This window comes from Coregonus clupeaformis, chromosome 29 (genome assembly GCF_020615455.1).
Source record: "Coregonus clupeaformis isolate EN_2021a chromosome 29, ASM2061545v1, whole genome shotgun sequence".
NCBI classification, from domain to species: Eukaryota; Metazoa; Chordata; class Actinopteri; order Salmoniformes; family Salmonidae; genus Coregonus; species Coregonus clupeaformis.
In genome coordinates this window covers 64,741,668-64,762,882 of record NC_059220.1, presented here as the reverse complement: position 1 = coordinate 64,762,882, position 21,215 = coordinate 64,741,668, and the positions used below count along the sequence as shown (strand labels likewise).

The following is a 21,215-nucleotide window of genomic DNA, read 5'->3' as shown; positions in this document are numbered from 1 at the left end:
GCAGCTCCTTCAGGGTTATCTTTGGTCTCTTTGTTGTACCCTCTGATTAATGCCCTCCTTGGCAGGTTTGTTGTGGTGCCATATTCTTTCAATTTTTTAACCCAACCCTGATCTGTACTTCTCCACAACTTTGTTCCTGACCTGTTTGGAGAGCTCCTTGGTCTTCATGGTGCCGCTTGCTTGGTGGTGCCCCTTGCTTAGTGGTGTTGCAGACTCTGGGGCATTTCAGAACAGGTGTATATATACAAGAGATCTTGTGACATATCATGTGACACTTAGTTTGCACACAGCTGGACTTTAATGAACTAATTATGTGACTTCTGAAGGTAATTGGTTGCACCAGATCTTATTTAGGGGCTTCATAGCAAAGGGGGTGAATACATACAGTATGCACGCACCATTTTTCTGTTATTTATTTCTTATAATTTTTTGAAACAAGTTATTTTTTTCATTTCACTTCACCAATTTGGACTATTTTGTGTATGTCCATTACATGAAATCCAAATAAAAATCCATTTCAATTACAGGTTGTAATGCAACAAAATAGGAAAAATGCCAAGGGGGATGAATACTTTTGCAAGGCACTGTATCTCTATGTACTCGCAGGGTCAAAATTATATGTTTTAAAGACTGTTCATGGCTCAACACTTCAAGGGGTCAAAGGAAAGGTCTATATCCTTAAACTTGAGTGTGTTTCATGTGACTTACCATGATTCCCCCTCTCTGTCCAGAAGTGGTACAATCCTGTACACCACTGCCACCTTCATATAGCCTGTTGAACTTGCAGCACCTGACTGACTGCGTGCATATAGCCCATATACAGTATCCACTGGATTTAATTTCATGGTTCACATTCAACCTTTGTCCCAGGTCCTCCTTCAAAACCTCAAACCCTGTAGTCTCTCAAATAAGACGTGCAATATTGGTTTAGATGAAATGTGCAAATACCAGCTTGATGTTGTTTCATTTGAAGTTGTAGCACACTTTACACGTCCCAAAAAAATTATGCTTCCCTCTTTTGAGCTAGAGAGTAAATAATCCACTTAATATCAGACAGTGCTTTGAATATTGAACACTGTGTTTAGCAACACTGCATTTGTTCATATAGCAACTGACTCCTAAAGCTTTCATTCTGTGGGCTACATAATCTCATAACAACACAGATTATTCCAACACAACGCAAACAATATACCATGAGCGATTTATTGTCAGTGAGGAACTGAAATAGCCCATCATCTCATTAATAATAATAACCAACAGGCAGATTTGCATATCATTTTAATTATGGAAGTGGTCAGAGAGAAAGAGCAGATGTGGCATTTGGCAGTTGAATTTAGGGCCACAAAGCCCCACATAATGTCACAATGAGGCAGTGGCCACATACTACTAATGATGATATTCAAAGGCCTGTGTATGTGTGTTTGAGAGAGTTATGCATGCATGTGTGTGTGTGTGTGCGTGCATGCGTGCGCACGTGTGTGTGTGGTGTGTGTATGCACGCGCGTGTGTGTGTGTGTGTGTGAATAACAGTGGTGGTAAAAATACCCAAATGTCATACTTGAGTAAAAGTAAAGATACCTTAATAGAAATTGACTCAAGTAAAAGTGAAAGTCACCCAGTAAAATACTACTTGAGTAAAAGTCTAAAAGTATTTGGTTTTAAATATACTTAAGTATTAAAAGTAAATGTAATTGATAAAATATACTTAAGTATCAAAAGTAAAAGTACAAGTATAAATAATGTATTTATATTAAGCAAAGCAGACGTCCACATTTTCTAGTTTTTTTTATTTACAGATAGCCAGGGGCACGCTCAAACACTCAGATATCATTTACAAACCAAGCATGTGTTTAGTGAGTCCACCAGATCAGAGGCAGTAGTGATGACCAGGGATGTTTTCTTGGTAAGTGTGTGAATTAGACCATTTTCCGGTCCTGCTAAGCATTCAAAAAAGTACATAGTTTTCTTTAGGAATGTAGTGAAGTAAAAGTAAAAGTTGTTCAAAATATATATAGTAAAGTACATATTTCCCAAAAAACTACTTAAGTAGTACTTTAAAGTAATTTTACTTAAGTACTTTACACCACTGGTGAATGAGCCAGATAATGTTGTTGTGGTGGGAGGCCAGAGGGAGGTGTGATTTTTGGAAGTGTCCTCATCATTCGATTGTTACATGGAACAGGCCTTTTCTGAAAAGCTCCTTAAACACCAGCTTCTCAAATCACGCTTGGACAGCCTGGGATACAAATGGAAGTTGGTGGCATTGATATTTGGCAGTCTCGGCCACATACATAGTCTTACGGTACGTGGCCTTCAGATTGCAGGCTTGCAAACAACTGGCTAGGTACTGCTCTGTTTCAGCCGTTATGGGCAGCCTAGCTGTGTGGAAGAGAGGGTGCTTTTTGTTTCCTTAAGTGTCCTTGCATCAACAACCTTTGAAATGTTTCAATCCTTTATGATCTAATGTGATTTGTGAATGCAAAATGTTAGTATTTAAAATGTGTTTGTGTGGAACTAAGAATGGGCCATGTGGTGCTTCTACATGGGATATACTCACTGAGTGTGTGACGGGGCTGAATCAGTGCAGTGTAATCTAGGAACAATTGGAAATGGACAAGTCTTGAGAAATGACTGTTTAAATGCTGAGGGAATGTATCCAAAAGACTGTTTAAATACTGAGGGAATGTATCCAAATGACTGTTTAAATACTGAGGGAATGTATCCAAATGACTGTTGAAATACTGAGGAAATGTATCCAAATAACTGTTTAAATACTGAGGGAATGTATCCAAAAGACTGTTTAAATACTGAGGGAATGTATCCAAATGACTGTTTAAATACTGAGGGAATGTATCCAAATGACTGTTGAAATACTGAGGAAATGTATCCAAATAACTGTTTAAATACTGAGGGAATGTATCCAAATGACTGTTTAAATACTGAGGGAATGTATCCAAATGACTGTTTAAATACTGAGGGAATGTATCCAAATGACTGTTTAAATACTGAGGGAATGTATCCAAATGACTGTTTAAATACTGAGGAAATGTATCCAAATGACTGTTTAAATACTGAGGGAATGTATCCAAATGACTGTTTAAATACTGAGGGAATGTATCCAAATGACTGTTTAAATCCTGAGGGAATGTATCCAAATGACTGTTTAAATACTGAGGAAATGTATCCAAATGACTGTTTAAATACTGAGGGAATGTAACCAAATGACTGTTTAAATACTGAGGGAATGTATCCAAATGACTGTTTAAATACTGAGGGAATGTATCCAAATGACTGTTTAAATACTGAGGGAATGTATCCAAATGACTGTTTAAATACTGATGGAATGTAACCAAATGACTGTTTAAATACTGAGGGAATGTATTCAAATGACTGTCTAAATACTGAGGGAATGTATCCAAATGACTGTTTAAATACTGAGGAAATGTAACCAAATGACTGTTTAAATACTGAGGGAATGTATGCAAATGACTGTTTAAATACTGAGGAAATGTATCCAAATGACTGATTAAATACTGAGGGAATGTATCCAAATGACTGTTTAAATACTGAGGGAATGTATCCAAATGACTGTTTAAATACTGATGGAATGTAACCAAATGACTGTTTAAATACTGAGGGAATGTATCCAAATGACTGTTTAAATACTGAGGAAATGTAACCAAATGACTGTTTAAAAACTGAGGAAATGTATACAAATGACTGTTTAAATACGGATGGAATGTAACCAAATGACTGTTTAAATACTGAGGGAATGTATTCAAATGACTGTTTAAATACTGAGGGAATGTATCCAAATGACTGTTTAAATACTGAGGGAATGTATCCAAATGACTGTTTAAATACTGAGGAAATGTAACCAAATGACTGTTAAAATACTGAGGGAATGTATGCAAATGACTGTTTAAATACTGAGGAAATGTATCCAAATGACTGATTAAATACTGAGGGAATGTATCCAAATGACTGTTTAAATACTGAGGGAATGTATCCAAATGACTGTTTAAATACTGATGGAATGTAACCAAATGACTGTTTAAATACTGAGGGAATGTATCCAAATGACTGTTTAAATACTGAGGAAATGTAACCAAATGACTGTTTAAATACTGAGGAAATGTATACAAATGACTGTTTAAATACGGATGGAATGTAACCAAATGAATGTTTAAATACTGAGGGACTGTATTCAAATGACTGTTTAAATACTGAGGGAATGTATCCAAATGACTGTTTAAATACTGAGGAAATGTAACCAAATGACTGTTTAAATACTGAGGAAATGTAACCAAATGACTGTTTAAATACTGAGGAAATGTAACCAAATCACTGTTTAAATACTAAGGAAATGTAACCAAATGCCTCTTTAAATACTGTGGAAATGTAACCAAATGACTTAAATACTGAGGGAATGTAACCAAATGACTGTTTAAATACTGAGGAAATGTAACCAAATGACTGTTTAAATACTGAGGAAATGTAACCAAATGAATGTTTAAATACTGAGGGAACATATCCAAATGACTGTTGAAATACTGAGGGAATGTATACAAATGACTGTTTAAATACTGAGGGAATGTATCCAAATGACTGTTTAAATACTGAGGGAATGTATCCAAATGACTGTTTAAATACTGAGGGAATGTATCCAAATGACTGTTTAAATACATAGGGAATGTATCCAAATGACTGTTTAAATACTGAGGGAATGTATCCAAATGTCTGTTTAAATACTGAGGGAATGTATACAAATGACTGTTTAAATACTGAGGGAATGTAACCAAATGACTGTTTAAATACTGAGGGAATGTAACCAAATGACTGTTTAAATACTGAAGGAATGTATTCAAATGACTGTTTAAATACTGAGAGAATGTATCCAAATTACTGTTTAAGTACCGAGGGAATGTATCCAAATGACTGTTTAAATACTGAGGAAATGTAACCAAATGACTGTTTAAATACTGAGGGAATGTATCCAAATGACTGTTTAAATACTGAGGAAATGTATCCAAATGACTGTTTAAATACTGAGGGAACGTATCCAAATGACTGTTTAAATACTGAGGGAATGTATCCAAATGACTGTTTAAATACTGAGGGAATGTATTCAAATGACTGTTTAAATACTGAGGGAATGTATCCAAATGACTGTTTAAATACTGAGGAAATGTAACCAAATGACTGTTTAAATACTGAGGAAATGTAACCAAATCACTGTTTAAATACTGAGGAAATGTAACCAAATACCTCTTTAAATACTGTGGAAATGTAACCAAATGATTTAAATACTGAGGAAATGTAACCAAATGACTCTTTAAATACTGATGAAATGTAACCAAATGACTCTTTAAATACTGAGGAAATGTACCCAAATGACTTAAATACTGAGGGAATGTAACCAAATGACTGTTTAAATACTGAGGAAATGTAACCAAATGACTGTTTAAATACTGAGGAAATGTAACCAAATTACTGTTTAAATACTGAGGGAATGTCTCCAAATGACTCCTGCCATGGTATTCTATGGTGTCCAGTAGTGCAGAACGCTTCTTAAGCCATGTAGGAAATACTGGTTTGTGTGTTTGCTTTTGTGTGTGTGTGTGTGTGTGTGTGTGTGTGTGTGTGTGTGTGTGTGTGTGTGTGTGTGTGTGTGTGTGTGTGTGTGTGTGTGTGTGTGTGTGTGTGTGTGTGTGTGTGTGTGTGTGTGTGTGTGTGTGTGTGTGTGTGTGTGTGTGTGTGTGTGTGTGGGTGGGTGCGTTTGAGCTGGAGTCTTGTTCTCAGCTTAATCAGAGTCATCTGACCATTTTGACATACAGTGATGGAAAAAAGTATTTGATCCTCTGCTGATTTTGTACGTTTGCCCACTGACAAAGACATGATCAGTCTATAATTTTAATGTTAGGTTTATTTGAACAGTGAGAGACAGAATAACAACAACAAAATCCAGATAAACGCATGTCAAAAATGTTATAAAGTGATTTGCATTTTAATGAGGGAAATAAGTATTTGACCCCTCTGCAAAACATTACTTAGTACTTGGTGGCAAAACCCTTGTTGGCAATCAGAGAGGTCAGACATTTCTTGTAGTTGGCCACCAGGTTTGCACACATCTCAGGAGGGATTTTGTCCCACTCCTCTTTGCAGATCTTCTCCAAGTCATTAAGATTTTGAGGCTGACGTTTGGCAACTCGAACATTCAGCTCCCTCCACAGATTTTCTGGGGATGGTGTTCTTGGGGTCATAGGCAGCATTCCTCCTCCTCCAAACACGGCGAGTTGAGTTGATGCCAAAGAGCTCGATTTTGGTCTCATCTGACCACAACACTTTCACCCAGTTCTCTTCTGAATCATTCAGATGTTTATTGGCAAACTTCAGACGGCCCTGTATATGTGCTTTCTTGAGCGGGGGGACCTTGCGGGCGCTGCAGGATTTCAGTCCTTCACGGCGTAGTGTGTTACCAATTGTTTTCTTGGTGACTATCGTCCCAGCTGCCTTGAGATTATTGACAAGATCCTCCCGTGTAGTTCTGGGCTGATTCCTCACCGTTCTCATGATCATTGCAACTCCACGAGGTGAGATCTTGCATGGAGCCCCAGACCGAGGGAGGGTGACAGTTATTTTGTGTTTCTTCCATTTGCGAATAATCGCACCAACTGTTGTCACCTTCTCACCAAGCTGCTTGGCGATGGTCTTGTAGCCCATTCCAGCCTTGTGTAGGTCTACAATCTTGTCCCTGACATCCTTGGAGAGCTCTTTCGTCTTGGCCATGGTGGAGAGTTTGGAATCTGATTGATTGATTGCTTCTGTGGACAAGTGTATTTTATAGAGGTAACAAGCTGAGATTAGGAGCACTCCCTTTAAGAGTATGCTCCTAATCTCAGCTCGTTACCTGTATAAAAGACACCTGGCAGCCAGAAATCTTTCTGATTGAGAGGGGGTCAAATACTTATTTCCCTCATTAAAATGCAAATCAATTTATAACATTTTTGACATGCGTTTTTCTGGATTTTTTTGTTGTTATTCTGTCTCTCACTGTTCAAATAAACCTACCATTAAAATTATAGACTGATCTTTTCTTTGTAAGTGGGCAAACGTTCAAAATCAGCAGGGGATCAAATACTTTTTTCCCTCACTGTAGCTACCCATTTCAATAAATCATAACAGCACACGCTCCCATCTGAAGCTGTCGTAATGAACATGTTTGACAAAAATGTAAAAAATGATGTCAGAGGAGCAACGTTGAATAGTTAATTTGATCCATCGCCTACAGAGAGAGTCCTCTAAGCAAGCTGGTCCTGGGTCTCTGTTCACAAACACAAACAGACCCCACAGAGCCCCAGGACAGCAACACAATTATACCCAACCAAATCATGAGAAAACAAAAAGATAATTACTTGACACACTGGAAAGAATCAACCAAAAAACTGAGAAAATGCTACCTGGCCCTAAACAGAGATTACACAGTAGCAGAATACCTGACCACTGTGACTGACCCAAAATTAAGAAAATCCTTGATTATGTACTGACTCAATGAGCATAGCCTTGCTATTGAGAGAGGTCACCATAGGCAGACCTGGCTCTCAAGAGAAGACAGGATATGTGCCCACTACCAAAAACATCTGGTGGAAACAGCTGCACTTCTTAACCTCCTGCCTAATGTAGGACCATATTAGTGACTCATATTTCCCTCAGATCACACAGACCCACAAAGAATTTGAAAACAAACCTAACATTGATGAACTCCCATATCTGTTAGGCGAAATACCACACTGTGCCATCACAGCAGGAAGATGTGTGGCCGTTGCCATGAGAAAAGGGCAACTAGTGGAGCCCAAACAACATTGTAAATACCACCAATAGTTATCTGTTTCTTTATCTTCCCCCACTATCGTACTACAACTACTTACACATAGCTGCATAGCTGATAATATAACACTTGAAATGTCTTTATCTTTTTGAAACCGTTGTTTACTGTTAATTTCTGATGCTTTGTTTCTACTCAATTTTGTTTATTGTTTATTTCACTTGCTTTGGAAATGTAAACATATGTTTCCCATTCCAATAAAGCCCCATTGAGTATAATTTGATAGTGAGAGAGAGAGAGAGATTACAGAGATCCACAAAGAATTTGAAAACAAACCCAATTTTGATAAACTCCCTTATCTACTGGGTGAAAAACCACAGTGTGCAATCACAGCAGCAAGATTTGTGACCTGTTGCCACAAGAAAAGGGCAACCAGTGAAGAACAAACACCATTGTAAATACAACCCATATTTATGTTTATTTATTTTCCCATTTGTACTTTGTTACAACACTGTATATAGACATAATATGACATTTGAAATGTCTTTATTCTTTTGGAACTTCTGAGTGTAATGTTTACTGTTAATATTTATTGTTTATTTCACTTTTGTTTACTATCTACTTCACTTGCTTTGGCAATGTTAACATACGTTTCCCATGCCAATAAAGCCCTTAAATTGAATTGAATTGAATTGAATTGAGAGAGAGAGAGAGAGCGAGAGAGAGAGAGCGAGAGAGAGAGAGAGAGAGAGAGAGAGAGAGAGAGAGAGAGCAGTGGCAGTGGGGAGAGATCGCTATCACCTGAATTGATTGCAGAAAACGGCTCCCAAGGGTTTCAAGGGGAAAAGGCAATTCTTGCATTAGCAATAAACTATAGTCACTGTGGCTGGGAGATCAGACCGCTTTATTGGGAACAGCGCGCTGCGGCTGCATTCGGGTGTACGCCGGGAAGGGTTGGGAGCCAAAAGTCCCCCGTTCTTCGCCTAATGTAATCATTTAATCTTTTGAAGGCAGCGCGGAACTCCGGGGCGCCTCTGAACCAGCCGGAGAGGCAAAGGACTGCTGCTGGGGCATCGTACTGCGGATAAGCTGAATTGTTGCCTGGACCCGGACCCAAGTGGCCAGCATGCCCCCCCCCCCGCAACACCGCCCACCTTCAGGGAGTCTCGGACAGAGTCGCTAGGACCGCGGAGTACACCCGTCAAGATGTGGAATCGCAGCGTTGCCTGAGAGCGTAAAAGCCTGCGCTGGGTGTCATTTACTGGGGGGAACTGACCAGGGATAGTTCACCATGCTCAATGGATATACAGTAAAACGGCTTTCAGCATCCCAGAAAAAGGTGAAGTAAGAAGCATGACTTTGTTGTTCAATTGCCCGTCTTACTGGTAGCCTATACGCTATCCTGTGTTTTATCGCTGACATCTGGAGATGCATGATGAAATACCTACTATGCTGTCCACTAGGGATGTAATAGCCCTGCGATGGTAAATATACATATATTTTAAAACTTTAAAGGGGCAGTCTGCTGTTGAAACAATAACAGAGCAAATACCCGCCACTGATTTGGTAAAGAGCTGAAGGATGGGGCTGGACTAATGTCACCACTCTCAAATTCATAGACAGAGCTATGGATGCAAGGACTGACCATCCATGATATAACAATTATAGTTTCAACCATGTTTTGAGGCTATACATTGTTTCTTTACAATTAAATTGTTTACAAGCAATAGAGTAAAACAAGCTTATATTTTGAGTTTTGGTGTGGTATGACAGTTGAACTAAGCTCATGAGGCATTCATAACTTATATTATTTAAGTATCAATGGGTATATATCATTCATTTAAAAGTCTAAAAATTGATATAGCAGTCGCAGATTGCTGCTTTAACTAAAATGTAATTAATTTGAATTTATGCATATGTTTTAGGCACACATATTATGTTTATTTTGAAATGGAAAACAAGCCTACAAAACTTACTGCATATTTTCAACAACATCAATGTATATTTTTCCGTTGTATTTGAATAAGACACTGCAAGTGAGCCGTTTCAGACAGTAAATCTCTTGGCAAGTCTCTCCCTATTTTCCCCTCTTTTTGCGCAGCGTTTGAAATTCACCTGCGGTCTAATGACAAATTGGGAACGGTGAGGAACTTTTACCTACGCTCCTGCTGGCAACTGTAATCAACCTTCAAATTGATGGTTATGATTGAGACATCTGCCTAGATTTTTACAGACGTTGCCGAGGCTTCACCTGGGATAAATAAATAGTTAGGTATCCAGTTAGAAGCTGATGATCCATGTTGTGCAGTCTACCATTCGTTGCGGCGGAGGCACACCAACTAACCTCCTTGTCAGCCAGGCTTCTGATCCTCCTGCCCTGATAGGGTAAACAGTAGAGAGTTACCTTACATCATCAGATAATGTCTTGACCATTTTGGATGACATTTGAGGAAATGACAGCCAGCCATGTGTAATATCATTACCTGTCCCCCTTTATGTCTTATCTACCTTTATAATTAATGTGGTCATATCTGAAGATCAGTCCCAACAGCTTAAAAAATTGATACCATTTGAGGCGGCAGGTAGCTTAGTGGTTAAGAGCGTAGTGCCAGTAACCGAAAGGTCGCTGGTTCAAATCCCCGAGCCGACTAGGTGAAAAATCTGTTGATGTGCCCTTGAGCAAGGCACTTAACCCTAATTGCTGCTGTAAGTCGCTCTGGATAAGAGCGTCTGCTAAATGACAAGAAAAGTTGCATGGTGGTGACATTGTCAATTATGGGAGGTGGGTTGCAAATGTATTCGTGACTGCTTGAATACAAACTATATTGGTCCACTTTAGTGTATTCTTTTACACTCTCTTTTATTTGCATAACAAGTTAAAGATGTCAACTCTCCATTGTATGTTTTAGAGCATAATCGTCATGAACTGCATATTTAGGCCAATCAACTTCACTGGAGTATTGTGTCTTGTCTTGTGACCTTGTGCACACAGTACCTCTTCCTTCAGAGAAGTAGAAGTCCACATCGATCTTAGTTTCCCTCCGAACAGTAGACATTTGTCCAGTTTTATCTCTGTTGACAGCCCATGTTCATCATGTCCAGCTTTAGCTTCAGTTGCAAGTTGCTCTTCCCCCTCTAACGAAAACAACTGAATCACAACATTTTGAATTTAAATATAACTGTTTTTACTGATGATTCTGTGTCTCTCTCTGTATGTAAGAGCTGTGTTATGAAATGTCATTCTTCATGTCATGTGCATCTCTATCTCTCTCTCTCTCTCTCTCTCTCTCTCTCTCTCTCTCTCTCTCTCTCTCTCTCTCTCGCTCTCTCTCTCTCTCTCTCTCCCTTTCTTTGTCTCTCCCTCTTTCTTGCTCTCTCTCTGAATCATTACCATTGGAGGACTGCTCTGTGCTTCCGGTGAGTGCAGTGGAGCACAGCTCTGTCCATCACTGTGGCATTTGACAGATTAAACACCTCAATGCCCTCTACAAGTTTGACTGCACAGAGCCAGTGATCTCTTCAGCATCACTCACTTCACGACTCAGCGCTCATAAGACATTTGGCAGCTCGTCTTTATTCTTGACTCAATTTACTTCATTTCTTTATTGATCTATTTATTCATTTAGGTATGCATTTGTTTTTCTATTTGTTTATTTTGCTCTCTCTCTGTGTGTTGATTTCATTCAGCATTTCTTGTCAGCTTCAGCACATGCAGTACAAAATTGTGCTATGAATACATTTTAAAAAGTTAAACATGCACATTGATAATGTGCCACTCCACACAATTATGTTTCCATTGTTGATTTTGATATTGCCCCAATTGGATGAAACCTACAATGCTTTACTGAAAATTTAATAGACACTTCTACCTGTGATTTATTTTTACAACTATGTAATTACAGATCACAATTACCAGCTATTTTCATGATGCAATTGCATTGTAACAATGGGTTAATACTATTAATTACAATTCTTCTTACGCTGTACTTTCTAATGTAATTACACCGTAAGAACACTGTAATGTAAGTGATATTTTATTAGTTTTACAACAAGAGCATGGTTCAACATCCACCTTTTATATAATATCCACTGCTGCAGGACATGTCTGGTGAGGAATATGAAATAAGTGTGTCTGTCAAACTCATTACCAGTCTGTTCTTTCCCATTTACAACTCTTCACTTTGTCTTTGAGGTATTCAAATTAAAGTCTTCCTTTCTGTTCACATAGAGGAAACACATGCATTCTAAGAAAGAACAGCCCACTGATTTCTCTATTTGTCTCTTTGAAATAGGCCTCTGGATCCAAATTTCAAGTCCAACGGAGGCTGCATCAGTCTGGGCCCAGCCGTGTGTGAGGTGAAAGAGAGAAACAGCAAGAGAGAGAAGAGAGAGTGAAAGAGAGGAAGAGAAGGAGGAGGGAGGGCTCGCCGATGATAACCCTGAGTGTACGTTACACGGCTCTCTGGTAGCCACCATTTTAAATTGGCCCTCACAGTGCTCCGCGGCGGCTGACTGAGAGTGAAAATGTGATGAGATTTTCTGTCGTCCCCGTAGCAAGCGAGCGTGGATGGAGGCCGGCGAAGGAGGCGCATTGCTTAATGAGACCATTGCTCTTGTGTTGGGAGGCTTAGGACAGGCAATTACTGAGGGATTACCAGCAGAGGCCTCCTCCAGCAGTGCTGCTGCTGCCTCTCCACCACTGCTTACTGCTGGAGCAGGGAACTAAGCAGACACAGCTGGTTACAGTTGGATTTTTACTATTTTTGTTCCTATTTTTCTTGTGGTGGTTGTGGGTTGGAATTTGTAGTTTTTCTTACGACTGTCTGTCTGTCATAGTGTTCATAATGGATCAGTCAGGGCGTGTGTGGAATAAGGACTGGGTCTCTTTCCTCAGGCCGTGGATACCCATACTGCTGGGCCTGCACATGCAGTTCTATCGGGCGTCCGGCTCCAGCTGCCCAGAGGAGTGCCGCTGTGACAGGACCTTTGTTTACTGTAACGAGAGGAGCCTGGCCTCGGTGCCTCTAGGGATCGGAGAGGGCTACAAGACCCTCTACCTCCACAACAACCAGATCAACAATGCCGGCTTCCCCTTGGAGTTTCACCACGTAGCCTCCATGGAGACTATCTATCTCTACGGCAACCAGCTTGACGAGTTCCCCATCAACCTGCCCAAGAATGTGCGGGTGCTGCACCTGCAGGAGAACAACATCCAGACCATCTCCCGGACCGCACTGGCCCAGCTGCTGTGGCTGGAGGAGCTACACCTGGACGATAATTCCATCTCCACGGTCGGGGTGGAAGAGGGGGCATTCAGAGAGGCCGTCAGCCTCAAGATGCTCTTCCTTACAAAGAATCACCTGAGCAGCGTCCCTATAGGTCTACCGGAAGATCTCAAAGAGCTGCGATTGGACGAGAACCGGATCGCGGTTATCGCAGAGGAGGCGTTCAGGAACGTGACAAGGTTAGAGCGCCTCCTGCTGGATGGGAACCTGCTGACAGACGAGGGTGTGGCGCCCGGAACCTTCCAGGACCTGGTGACGCTCCGGGAGCTGTCGCTGGCACGGAACTCCCTCACCTACCCGCCCCCGCTGCTCCCGGGGGACGTTCTGGTGAAGCTGAACTTTCAGGATAATCAGATGAATGAGATCCCTGTGACGGCCTTCGAGGGACTGAGAAGGCTAGAGAGGCTGGATATTTCCAACAACCAGCTGCAGTCCCTGACACAGGGGGTCTTTGACGGCCTCGTCAGCCTCAGACAGCTCACTGTTCGGAACAACCTTTGGCTGTGTGACTGCAGCATTAACTGGGTCATACTGTGGTTAAAGTCCCTGCCAACCTCCCTCAACGTGCGCGGCTTCATGTGCCAGAAGCCTGAGAGGGTCCGTGGCATGGTAATCAGAGAGCTGAACACTGAGCTGATCCAGTGCCCTCGCAGCACCACGGCTTCCCCGCCGCCCATCCACCTACCCCCCACCTCACAAGGCCTCACCTCCCGCTCCCCTCCCTCCTCCACAGACTCCCCATTAGACACGCACTCGCTCTCTCCCCCCTCCAGGCTCCCCTCCCCACCCACACATCACCCCCCTCTCTTTCCCTCCTCCTCTCCCAGAGACGGGGAACAGAGGACTAACCTGCCACCTCTGGACCCAGAGCGGGAGACCCTACAGATCAAGTTCACCATACTCAACGGTTCAGCCATCCACGTCAGCTGGGTGGCCTCCTTCCCTGTCACAGCCTACAAGGTCACCTGGGCCAAGATGGGTCCTAGCCTGTCTGGAGACACGGTCCGGGATAGGATGGTGGGAGGGGAGCACCGGGGCATACGGCTGGCCAACCTCGAGCCTAAGTCCACCTACCGGATCTGTGTCATCCCCTTAGACGCGTTCAATAACTACCGGCCCAAGGATGATACAGTGTGTTCAGAGGCTGTGACTAAGCCGGTCTCCTATGGTCCAGATAATAATAAAGGTCCGTCGTGGCCGGAGCAGGCAACCCAACAGGACCCCAGCTCTCCCTTCCTCCTGGCTGGCCTCATTGGAGGCGCTGTGATCGTTGTCCTGGTGCTTCTCCTCAGCATATTCTGCTGGCACATTCACAAGAAGGACCGGTCATCCTCGACCAAGTGGAAATACAACAAGGGCAGGAGAAAAGACGACTACGGAGAGGCAGGGACCAAAAAGGATAACTCTATACTGGAAATGACTGAGACCAGCTTCCAGATAGTGTCCCTGAACAACGAGCAGCTCCTCAAGGGAGACTACAGCATACAGCCCATGTTTACCCCTAATGGGGGCATTGGCTTCAGAGATTTCCCTCTGGGGAACAATAGCACAGTATACTGCAAGAACAATGTTCAAGCAGACGCAGACTTTTGCCATGCATGATGGTTTTGCATAACAGAGTGCTATAGAACCCCCTTTGTATTGACAAATACACTTAACTACGTACAGTACCGTATATATTTCATAGACCCCTGTGTCTACAATGTAATTTATACACCGGCTGGACTATAACGTTGAATTCAGCTACCTTTTATATTCCCTTAGTTAAAATGATAATTAATTTATAAGTTATTTTTTTCTTGAAGTTGTGTTACTCAGTTCTGTGCAGGCAGATTTGTCCAATCAGAGTTCTCTCATCATTTTATACTCAGTTTGGTTCTGATTTGAGCTCCATAACCACTGGGCCATTTTGAAGTCATATGATAGCCAGACAGTGTACTCATTACTACAAAATTTGCCTAGCCAGTGATGAATTTACCATGCACGGTGTCCATAACAGATATGGCTATCCCATGTGTTGGCAATGGGAATTGAAATAATTGGGGGGTTATGTAAATTAGACTTGCTGTGGCAACTCAATGTAACAGGGAGAACCAATACAAAACCAGCCATTCAGGAAATTATATTTGGAGAGAAATCTTTTCTCACAGTAAGGATTTGAGAGAGAGAGGATGGGAGGGACGGAGAGAAGGAGGGAGAGAGAAAGAGAGAGAGAGAAATAGAGAGAGGTTGGAGAGAGAGAGAGAGAGAGAGAGAGAGAGAGAGAGAGAGAGAGAGAGAGAGAGAGAGAGAGAGAGAGAGAGAGCATAATATGTGCATTCAAATATACCACAAGAGGGCAGAGTTTTTCATGATGGTCCATTAGTCATTACATTAACTTCTTGGACATTGCTTAGTACTGAATAGAGTTTTTACCGATGTCGTCGTGCTGCAGTGAGTGACATCTCTCTCATCTTCACATATCACAACAACAAAAAACAGAGAGAACTGTTGTTCTAAAAGCTGCACGGATTCCTGGGTTCGGAGTGCTGATCTTGGATAAGTTTAGCCTTTTAGATCACATTGAATAATAATTAAATGGAAAGGAGGGACCTGATTCTAGTTCACCTCTCCTACTCTGGAATGCTTTATGAATACAAGCCCTGATCCAAGTATTTCTCTCAATAACAACCCACTCCTATGTTATTGGCCAGTTGTCTTTTACCACAACTTGGATATAGAGTAGAAGTAACTGAGCTTTGTTGAACCTTTTGATTGTTTCTCAAGCTGTTGAAAGATTTGTTTTCTCATGGACTTGTCTCTGAAAATCATGCACAAGTTATACGTTTGCATCTTACGCTTTCCATAAAGTAGAATGACAGCGTAAGGAAACTGTACTTTTTGTGATAGTTGAGAATGAAAGATGAGTGTTAAACGTATAGCAGAATTTACTGGAACAAGCACATCTGTCCAGAAAGTTGGAAAGCAACTATTTCAGTTTTTGTTTAACAAAACATTATGTTATGGTATTATATTATATGTGCCTTGAAATTATCCGCTCATAATGTAGTCTTTTGAATCCATGTTTTTGCACAAACGTGTACTGTATTGTATATACATACAATTGACATTGAATTGTTGTTGAAAAAAACTCTTGCCTGGTATTTGATGATATTTCTGTCTTATTGCTTTTCTTTTTTCTTTTACCTCACTTTAAATTCACTTCACATTTGATCTCAGAATGTTCCTGACTTCTTAGATAATAGGAAATCAGTCTCATTGGATCATTTTAGAGATTTGATCCATGATGCTACTGTCTTCTCTGGGAGAAATACACTAATTATGTAGAGAAGCTATAACGATGCTTTGAGTTATTTTCCACCAACATGTCTCCACAGGTCGCACAAATTTCGAAGGGACTTTACATGTGTAGGCTGGATAATTAAGAAAAGTCTGAAACACTGAATGTTACCCTTGAGAACCAAGTCTGGGGAGAAGATACTGCAATTTGTTTGTTACTAAATTAATTATGTTCCATATCAAATCACTTGTTAAGGGAATGTGGAACATTGAGGGGTTCCTTTTATATCTCTAACATTCCAAAACCACATACAGTCCTGTAGTAAATTGCATCCCTAATCCTCAGACATTCAGTCAACCTCTGACATTCTGTTTCATGAAGCTTCTATTTTATAATTTATTTACCAAGACTCTAGTCTAGTTAAATGTCAATGGACATGTTGTAAGGCAGAACTTCTTCATTCAGAATTGATACCTTGGCCAGACTACCCACACTGAAGGGCACACAGACTAGTAGCCATCTTTGGCTCTCTGACACCTTTTCTACTGAAGGCTGCAATTACATGATCCAGTACAGAACCAGGTCATGGTTCTGCTGTTGTCCATTAGTCTTGTGTTGTGAGTCTGTGTGTGTGTGTGTGTGTGTGTGTGTGTGTGTGTGTGTGTGTGTGTGTGCGTATATGTACACATACTCTCTTGTGATTCCTCTGAGAGCAGAGGACTAAAAGAGGGCTATAGATTATATACTGCTCTAAATGACCTCTAACCTCTGACCTCTAACCTATGTTCCTCGTGGGCCTGGTGGATACAGTAATCAGCATTTAAACTCACACTTCTGTGCCCTCCAGTTGTGTGGTCATCTATAAAAGAGCTCAACTACCAAACAAATACTCCCTTTCTGGGGAGTCCAGTGTCCGTGAATGAGATACTTTTATGAGGACATACATTATTTAAAGATAGTGTATACATACAGTATAGTGTAAGTGTGGTACCTTGTCCAGGTTTTCCATGGTCCTAGTGTGGAGGAGACATTGAGGGATGACTGTGAACTTTCTCTAACTTTCGTAAATCATGCATTGCTGTTAATGTAATAATATCCACAGAAGTGTTTGTTCTTCATACATATCTCAAGTAAGATTTCAGCCCTTGGTGAGTGTACTAAACCTGTGATAGAGCTCAGTTTCTGAACTAAGAAAGTCTCTCACATTCTGTATCAACACAGTGGTGACCACCTCTCCTCAATCTGTAATGCCTTGGAGCGCCTATCAACTGAAGCTTTATGTCCTTGATTGATCCACTGTTTAATTTGCTTAGATTTGTTTCTGGTTTGAACGTTATCGTGTCAACGGCTATTTTCTGGACGATACGAAGCACAGACAGGCTACTGCATGGCCATTATAAATACCTGGGAGCAACTATCAGTTTAGAGTTTTATATGCTCCATTTCCATGGTATACTTACAATCAAAGTGCATGCAATCATGTTCGCTATGCTTACAGAGGGTGTGCTTAGAGTTAGTGTTTTCAAGGACAATTTTCTTTTTGTTTTAAGATGTATTTTCTGTTTTGGTGGGTGAGTCACGGCACATAATTATTCTAGGACAGTTTAACTACTATTTAAATGAAAATAATCTAGTTTAAACGCATCTTATTACCTAATATGAGTAAAATACTTATCTGTTAAGTTGGTCGTATATCAATCAAATAGCATTCCCATGCGCTATATTAGTGTGGCTATTACCACAACCACAGAACAAATATGTCATATACAGGCAGCACATGGGAATAGCATATTGCAGTTTAATCTTGGAGTCTGCAGCTTATCGACTCTGTATTTTAAATGTATAAGTGATCATGTCCTTGGTTGCCCATGGCCCTCCCTGAACCACAGTAGCTGTGCTGGCCAGACAACTAATAGGCTGGCCACTGTTAACTTGACAGCCTGATTCTCTCAGTACCAGAGGGTCACCGCAGGGTGAGACATCACACGGTTGACACTGAGGTCACATCCCAACTGACACCCTATTCCCTATATAGTGCACTACTTTCAGACTCTGGTCCAAAGTAGTGCACTATGCAGGAAGTAGGGTGCCATTTGGGACACAGGGCCTTTCTTAGTACCAGAGGGTGAAACAGAACACTGTTGACACCGTAGTTTACACTTTCCTCACAATGTGGAGAGAGAAGATGCTTAGGAATGGGGGAGGAAAAGAGGAAAGGGATCGATTGAACATAAGTTGTGATAAGTTCCCTTGGGAGAGGGACTGTTCAGGTGAAGAGATTTACCTCTCTGCTCTGCAAATCACTGCAGTACCAAAATGGCTGGGGTCGCTGGTTGGTTGTATACTGAATAGCACCATAGTCCCTAGTGCACTAATTCTAGGGACTAGAATACCATTTGGGATGCTGATTGGCTGTTTCTGTTCCTGCTGTGGCTTGGATTTCTAGACAGCTTAGAACAGGATGAGGGAGCAGAGGTCCAATCTAGTAACTGACTAATAACTATGGAGGTTTTGGCAATGTGTAGAAAACAATAGTAGTGGACTATCCCTGAAATCAGTCCTTAATGCCTGGCTGCAGCAGCTGGCTATAATGGTCCCCAGTTTAAAGGAACATTAGTGTTGCAGCAGCTGGCTATAATGGTCCCCAGCTCACAGGAACATTTGGGCTGCAATAACTGGATATTTTGGTGCCCAGCTCACAGGAACATTTGGGCTCCATTCCTCATGGTCATTACCATGGTCAGCTTCCATTAAATTAAACACACACACACACTGGGGGCTGTTTCTAATGAGTAAGAGACCCCTGAATGATGGTCTCCCAACTCCCTGATTCAGAGGTATAATTATCGAGCATACACATACACACACGCACACACACACACACACACACACATGCAGGCAGGCAAGGCACACACGCACACACACACACACACACACACACATGCGCACACACACACACACGCACGCACACACACACACACACACACACACACACACACACACACACACACACACACACACACACACGCACACACACACACACACACACACACACACACACACACACACACACACACACACACACACACACACACACACACACACACACACACACACACACACACACACACACACACAGGAGAGTATTGATCTAAGGGGCTCCACTGGATTATGAAAAATGATTCCCAGCCCTAATGGTGTTTGGCCTGAGATAGACTGCCTCTTATTTTCAGAGCAAATAACGTGCAAACGTTAGCAGAAAATAAAAAATCTGTGTTAAATGCTGTCTGGGGTTGTCCTTGCGTCTTCCTGCATTGATTAAGCCCTAAAACCGAGTTAATGTGGGGTATAAACTACCGTTGAAAAGTTTGGGGTCACTTAGAAATGTCCTTGTTTTCGAAAGAAAAGCAATTTTTTTGTTTCGCCCATTAAAATAACATCAAATTGATCAGAAATACAATGTAGACATTGTTAATGTTGTAAATGGCTATTGTACAGTGCAAACTGTCTCCAACCAGAATGGAAAGAGGAGCGGGAGGCCCCGGTGCACAACTGAGCAAGAGGACAAATACATTAGAGTGTCTAGTTTGAGAAACAGGCGCATCACAGGTCCTCAACTGGCAGCTTCATTAAATAGTACCCGCAAAACACCAGTCTCAACGTCAACAGTGAAGAGGCGACTCCGGGATGCTGACCTTCTAGGCAGAGTTGCAAAGAAAATGCCATATCTCAGATTGCCCATCTTTAATCTTTTCTTTTTATTGGCCAGTCTGAGATATGGCTGTACAATAGCCATTTACATTAACAATGTCTACACTGTATTTCTGATCAATTTGATGTTATTTTAATGGAAGAAAAAATTGCTTTTCTTTCGAAAACAAAGACCTTTCTAAGTGACCCCAAACATTTGAACGGTAGTGTATACCCCACAATAACTCGGTTTTAGGGCTTAATCAATGCAGGAAGTTTGCGCTGTTCTGTGAAGGGAGTAGTACACAGCGTTGGAATAGCCTTCATTTCTCAGAACAAGAATAGACTGACAAGTTTCAGAAGAAAGTTATTTGTTTCTGGCCATTTTGAGCCTGTAATCGAACCCACAATTGCTGATTCTCCAGATACTCAACTAGTCTCAAGAAGGCCAGTTTTATTGCTTCTTTAATCAGCAAAACAGTTTTCAGCTGTGCTAACATAATTGCAAAAGGGTTTTCTAATGATCAATTAGCCTTTTAAAATGATAAACTTGGATTAGCAAACACAACGTGCCATTGGAACACAGGACTGATGGTTGCTGATAATGGGCCTCTGTACGCCTATGTAGATATTCCATTAAAAATCAGCCATTTCCAGCTACAATAGCCATTTCCAACATTAACAATGTCTACACTGTATTTCTTATCAATCTGATGTTCTTTTAATGGACAAAATAATTGCATCTTTTTCGAAAACAAGGACATTTCTAAGTGACCCCAAACTTTTGAACGGTAGTGTATATGCTTTACTGACGGATGTTTTCTTTGGGAGAGGACAATTTAAGTTACTTTGCAGCACCACAGGACTGTGGTTTTATAATTGCTGTCACTAATCATGCAAGTCAATCAGAAACATGCTCAGACATTTATCCTAATCAAGGACACGTCTGATCTAGCTGTAAGGCATCCATCCGCTGAGATAAAATATGGAGAATATGCACAGATCAAAGCTTTTTATCCCATTTAAAATATAAAATAATTCAGATAATTTTTGAAGTGAATTCAATCTAGTTGCAATTAGTATACAGTAAATAATAGCAGAGCGTATTTGAGTGTGAGTATTAGAGACATTGCTG

General features: G+C 41.0%; 1 protein-coding gene across 4 annotated transcripts in view; it reads left to right on the top strand.

Annotated features, from left to right (window-relative positions):
• Positions 1-15,342, top strand: part of LOC121544677 (leucine-rich repeat transmembrane protein FLRT2-like) — a 48,333-nt gene extending 32,991 nt beyond the window's left edge. Inside the window, exons 3-5 of one of the 4 annotated variants that reach the window (XM_045209271.1) lie at positions 8,836-9,164; positions 12,118-12,270; positions 12,380-15,342. In XM_045209271.1, the coding sequence (XP_045065206.1) occupies positions 12,670-14,712 (2,043 nt within the window). In that variant the 5' untranslated portion in view covers positions 8,836-9,164; positions 12,118-12,270; positions 12,380-12,669 and the 3' untranslated portion in view covers positions 14,713-15,342. Of the gene's footprint in view, positions 1-8,835; positions 9,165-11,150; positions 11,452-12,117 lie in introns of those variants that run through there. The other 3 variants (XM_045209268.1, XM_045209269.1, XM_045209270.1) reach the window with 3 other exon arrangements.
• Positions 15,343-21,215: the final 5,873 nt, after the last annotated feature.